Source organism: Fusarium odoratissimum, assembly GCF_000260195.1.
Source record: "Fusarium odoratissimum NRRL 54006 unplaced genomic scaffold supercont1.152, whole genome shotgun sequence".
NCBI classification, from domain to species: Eukaryota; Fungi; Ascomycota; class Sordariomycetes; order Hypocreales; family Nectriaceae; genus Fusarium; species Fusarium odoratissimum.
The window spans coordinates 578-6,475 of record NW_022158840.1 but is presented as its reverse complement, the minus strand read 5'-3'; the positions used below and the strand labels follow the sequence as shown (position 1 = coordinate 6,475).

General features: G+C 46.0%; 3 protein-coding genes across 3 annotated transcripts; 2 read left to right on the top strand and 1 right to left on the bottom strand.

Moving 5' to 3' along the window:
- Positions 1-2,343: 2,343 nt before the first annotated feature.
- Positions 2,344-2,622, top strand: FOIG_16760 (uncharacterized protein; the record flags this gene model as incomplete). The annotated part of the gene is made up of 1 exon (XM_031218235.1): positions 2,344-2,622. One exon carries the CDS (start codon positions 2,344-2,346, stop codon positions 2,620-2,622), a length of 279 nt encoding a protein of 92 aa, XP_031052053.1.
- A 759-nt stretch (positions 2,623-3,381) lies between these two features.
- On the bottom strand, positions 3,382-3,696 carry FOIG_16759 (uncharacterized protein; the record flags this gene model as incomplete). The annotated part of the gene is made up of 1 exon (XM_031218234.1): positions 3,382-3,696. One exon carries the CDS (start codon positions 3,694-3,696, stop codon positions 3,382-3,384), a length of 315 nt encoding a protein of 104 aa, XP_031052052.1.
- A 1,738-nt stretch (positions 3,697-5,434) lies between these two features.
- Positions 5,435-5,572, top strand: FOIG_16758 (uncharacterized protein; the record flags this gene model as incomplete). Its single annotated transcript, XM_031218233.1, has 1 exon — positions 5,435-5,572. One exon carries the CDS (start codon positions 5,435-5,437, stop codon positions 5,570-5,572), a length of 138 nt encoding a protein of 45 aa, XP_031052051.1.
- Positions 5,573-5,898: the final 326 nt, after the last annotated feature.

Sequence of the window (5,898 nt, the reverse complement as noted above, 5' to 3'; positions counted from 1 at the left end):
TTTTTTTTTAGCACAGAGAGCTCTATAGAATCTTGGGTTAGGAAAAGATCATTGGGGTCGCCGAGCTCGTGTGATGATGTATCAGCTTTGTTTAGGTCGTTTTCTTTCGTGAAAATTGGTGACTGAACCCCCGCTATTCACGCCCATCCTCTTGATGGTTCCCAAAGCAATGTCGCCACGATACACTTGTACATCATACAATTGCTTCGTGATCACGAAGGAACTTAGTGCGAGTCCTTAGTTTACCTAAGAAACGAACATATCGTCACCATGGACGTCTCACGTGGTAACAGAATCAGATTAGACTTAATAGTATTCCTTTCTCTTCATGTATTTATGTACCACTGAAAGTATTTCTGTTTGAGGCTGACTAGCTGGTACTCGTGGTTGTAGTTCAATCGTTCTACTGTATATAGGTGAGTGAGGAACTTAACGACATTCTCTTAGGAATCTTAGGCATATTGACCTGAACCCTCTCCCTCTGATCGACCCTTATCAGGAGGCTTTCTGCCTGCAGCTATCTTTGTAAACCGTCTCACGGAAACTGAGAAAAGCTTTCCAGGCAAACATTGCGGGCGCTGTTTTATACAATAAAGCGATGGGTGTCGAGATACTCCGACTTTCAGGAGTGAAGCACATAGTGATGGTGAAGTTGGAGGAAAGAATTGAAGATGATTACATCTCAATTGAAAGCGAAACTCTTGGTCCTGAATTCTCGTGCTCGCTGATACGGCACCGAAGAAATGGAGTGTTGCGTGTAAAGCGTTGTTCCCCAATACACGATTTCACTGACATCACATACATTATGCATCCAGATATAGCTACGATATACTCCATCTATGGATCCATGGCAGGTTGTGTTTCCGTAGAAGAATACCTGGAGCTCAGACTTGCCGATTTGTTGCCGCTAACAGAGGTAGAGCTAGCGAGCGCAACTTCTCAGGTAGGATCCAACAGCGCCCTAAATGCGACAGAGGGTTTCTTCCCTAAAGGGCCTACCACTCACAGCTGACCTGTCAGATTATCGATGGGTTTCATCATCTTTCTCAGCTGCCGATTCGGTCTGAGCTTGATGAAATCCGAGTTTCTCTTGCCGGTCGCGTGAAGCTTGGTAAATCTTTTCCCCAGGTCGATCAGAGGCTGCTTTTCAGCTGACTTGGGTTGTTACTAGTCGTTCAGACCTCGCCCGTAAGGTGGCGAGAGCCGCCCGTGGGGATACCTATACGGGAATACTGGCACGCCGCTTTTTTGGACCTTTTTCGGTCAATGTTACCTGAACAAAATGGGAAGCCTTTTGTTTCATATGTAGCACATGACTTTTTGGGAGTATCTGCGACTTGCATCCCATCTCCACAAGTAAGATCCACAAAAGCGGAGAGGACGCCTAATTTTCAAACATGTACTGATTCACACTCAAGCATAAGTTTTTACAGCTTTCTAGAGGTACAGCTGGAATCGCACCGCGGGCGAAGGACCGGTATATCGGCTGCTCAAGAGAGAATCTTCGTGAAGGATGAAGCTGTGGGAAATGAAATTGAGATGCATTGGTACCCCATTTTAATACTTGGCCGGTAGTAGTGCCACTAGCCTTTGACAGCGGTATTCTGCAAGTACCACACACGCAATCTTATGCTCTGGTACTCTTGATACAGCAAATCAGAGTTTACAGGGTGCTCTTCTTGATCCTGAACATTTGTCATCGACTTCCGCAATACACTCAAAGTTCCTAGAACCTTCTTGCTCACACCACCATGAATAACCTCTGGTGTTTGACAGGGAGCGAGCTTATGGATATCACGTCAACGTTTGACGCATAATGTCTGTCGAAGTATCCGTATTCGCCCCCCCCCCCCCCCCCGGAGAGAGGGAGGTGACTGATTTGATGGAGAAAATGCTCTGCGGTGGGGGTTACGTGAAATACTAGTTGCCCCACCACGGTTCTAATTACATGCTTCGCGGTCTAGGCATGTAGTTGCGCATATTGAAAGGCTCAAAGTCCACCCTAGTTGTGAAATGTCAGCCCTAGCTTTGAAATGTCAGCTCTAGTTGTGAAATACTTGGCTACTCTACCTCACGGCGTAAGGAGACTTACGTAACAGAAAGGTGTCGGTCCTCGTATTTGCGCTAAGAATTTGAAGCTGGAATTTGACCTGTAACATCCAGCCATTTGAGATTCATTTTAAGCATTGACCTGGGTTTGCCAGCTAACTCAAACTACCAACCTGAATGATGGAATCTCGCGCGTTGACAAAATCACCTAATCTCGCTAGACAGCAGCTTGCTTACCCTGCAGTTGCTGTAAGAGCTGACGATAGAGAGTCGCTGAGTGTTACGGATCACGACATGCCTTCCCAGGACGAAAGTAATATCGTTCTTGAATTTCAATCTAGAGTGATGAGCACTTTCATATCTGACCCTGCCGCATGGCTTCGAAGAGAGCGCTGGCATCTCAAAATGGATAACAGTACGACGCAACCCCGTGGCATTAAACTCGATTCAAACGCCAGCCATAGGACGGCGCCGCCGGACAGCGTCACTGAATCCCAAGTGTCCAGCGAAGACCTAAAACTTAGTGTCGCCAGCGACCATCAAGTCACGTTCCGAGCATTACCAGTTACTTGATAGCAATCAAGAACCTGAGCGAGCTGCTGATTATCTTGCTTTGGACCACGCAGGATTATCTTCAACTCTTCTTTGTCAAGAATTTGGGTTCCGGGAAGACTTGCCATTGGAGCAACTAGCATATACGGACAGTCAGCAGCGGTTTTGTCCAAACCATCCTGGCCAGGCACAAATGGAAGGTTGTTTTAAAGTAGTCAACACAAAGTGGCTTCATCGAACTAATGGAGACAAAAGATCACGAACTTGAATACCGTTAGATGGAGCCATTCAGCGGAGCAAATTGAATGCATGGATCTTGTAACTATCTCAAAGGAATATGGCCTCGATATGGGTGTCGCTCCACCATTTTCAACTGAAAGGTCAGATCATCAAATTATGTGCTGTCTGCTACTGTGTAGTATATATCTGCCCCATGAATCTAATCTAGTATCACTGGGTGTACTTTGATCACAATTTCTATGATGGAGAAACCAAATCCTGAACTCGACCCTTACGTCATAAAAGTCAAAGCGGATCCCAAATGCTAGGAAGTCTCGGCATTGGTCAAATTCTCCATGGCATGCGTTCAACTGCCCACTTAGAATCTGAGACGTATTCATGTCCTAGACCATGTCACCTAAAGTAAATCGAGTAAACGCTCCAAGCCTCACAACAGTCAGCTTGAGAGTGGCTGTCTGGACGTGGATGCTTTTCCGACTGCTGTGGAGGAACACAATACTGGTCTTCAGAACGACCAAGGACTCCTGGGAAATGAGCTTCCTAGTCACGCTTGATGCTGGTATCCTGCGCACCACCTCGTTCGAAAAGCATAGTGACAGCCTGCAGTCCCGTCGTTGCTGCTTTTTGTATGTTCTTGAAAAGTGCCATTCGTGGTATTTCTTCGATACCTGCGGTTTCAAGCCACCGTTTTATCTGTTGTGTGGCTGGCCTTTGTTTTGTCATGACAGCAAACGATGCAAAGACTAGAGCAAGGCGAAAGAAGAAAAGCAGCTTTCGACAGGTATATTCGATAGCATATGTGATGAGAGCAAACGCCAGTAGACACCCAGTATATTTGAAATCGTTAAGCTGCATGGTGGTTTCGCAAGCCTGGTAATAAAATCTCTTTGCCTGGGGGCATTTAGATAGGTTTATAATAAATGTCAATGCAAGGGCAAAGTTTATTCATTGTCTTGACCCTATGATCGCATGGGTTTTAATCTAATAATAGAAGCAACCATTCGAAGGAGAGACTTCGCTTCATACTTTAGCGACGCTATTCATAAGCTCCACCAGAGACTTTTTACTGTTATCAATACTCTCCGAGACTGCCAAATCTGCTTCCCTTCTCCTTTAACTATTTTTAGTGCCGATCAAGGCGCAAAAGTGAACACATGTATAGATGGAGGTTCCAATATCTATAATTTCACTCTTGTAGAACTGTTGCGACTAGCATATTGAGTGAGAAAGTCCACATTACCATCATCTAAAGCTACATCCCATGCTGTATCTAATATTGGGACGTCACAGTCCAACCAATGTTCAGTTCTTTAGCTCCGATTGTTGTTGATGTGTTAGAATCTCGTATCCTGGCAAGATGCCTTGTGCTTGATAAAGGTGTACATATTCCCCCACCTGCTTCTTAAACCGTGTTAAAGAAGCTAAGGAGTGTCTATAATGGACTTTTTCCCGTCAAAATATCCAAGCCGAGCTGGGGAGCAAAATGTGAGACCTTTACTTTGTGCCTGCACAGCCCGGGGTGACACGAACGAAAGAGATGAAGGCATTTACATTTGTGAAATGGAAGTGGGGTAGAACTGTGGAGATCTTCCCTCATTTCATCGAGACTCATAAGAACGTGAAGCGAGTTCATAAATTCAACTAAAGTGGCCTGGAAGGTAACGGAATGGATGACAACGACTCAAGCTGAACCGTACTGTAGTTACGTGGGTGTTCCTTTTTGATCGACATATGATTTTAGATCCCCTCCACCCCCTCTAAGCCCCATCAATCACAGCGTTTACACCCCACGAGGGGATGTTGACCTTGTTTTGTCGAACTGACCGGCCGGTAAACCACGCAGTCGGTATACCACGGTCAAACTTTTGGCATTTCATATGACATATGGTGTTGGCCATCACTGTCGTGAGACATATGAAAAGTTCAAATTTCTGGGGTCTGCACATAGAGATAACACCATCATACTGTTGTACATAGCAGGGGTTTGTTCGGCCTCTTCAACCATCACGACCGGGAATCATTCCTACAAGTCGCAAACACTCTAAATCTATATCTATGCCCACGGGTTTCTGAAAATATCCGAGATTGAGAGTGAGAGAATCATCCTAGACTTCTTCTCAACAGTCATCGCTAGACAGATGAACATCGGTTGTGAAAAGGCCCGAAAGAAAGAAACACAATCTTGCCGGCCATCCCTTTTCCATGGCAGTGATCGGTGCCCCACGATGGACATTGTCGGAGAATGCGACGGATGTTCTAATACCCCAGTATTTTAGGCACATTGAAGTTGATGATGTCCTGACGCCCTACCGTATCGTAGCGCAACCCGACAAACAAGAAGTTGCGAAACAACTAGATAAAGAACGTACGACAAGCAAATACGCTATCAACTCATTGTGCAGTGTTGCATCAGATAACTCCGAGACAGACATCGAACAATTCCATCCCGACAAACTAGCATCTCGAGCTGCAGCAAGACAAGCTCTGGAGAAGTCAGCGGTTTCCGTCGAAATAACGCCTGATGATGTAGATCTGACTGCCGCTTCAAAGATTGATTCTCGGGACATTTCGAAACGGGATCCTGTGGCGAGTGATGATGAGTTTATCAGGGGCATCGATGATACAAGCGAGGCTTCACCAGATAATCCGTTTCAACTACCGCCCAGGAATCCTGCGCGCTTGGGTGGAAAGGTTATTCAGACACTACCACCGCTGCCCGAGATCATGGTGACGTCAGCAGATAAGACACAAATCGAGTCGCTGGATGATGACGTTGCCTTCGATAGCACCCACATGAGGACGAAAGAGAAGGATGAATTCATTTACCTCAAGAGCACACCATATACGCTGACGCAACCCTCTTTCCGTCATGGATTCATTACTTTGTCCCTCCCTAGGTTGGACAGAGGAGCCAAGACGACGGACGACACATTAGACTGGACAGCATTCCAAATGGCGATTCTCGGAGGAGCCGGAGAGCTCTTTCAAGACACCTCCTGCGAAGAAGACATACAGCAGGCGGAGGAGGTTACGTCGTGGTTCGATACGTTTGGCTTT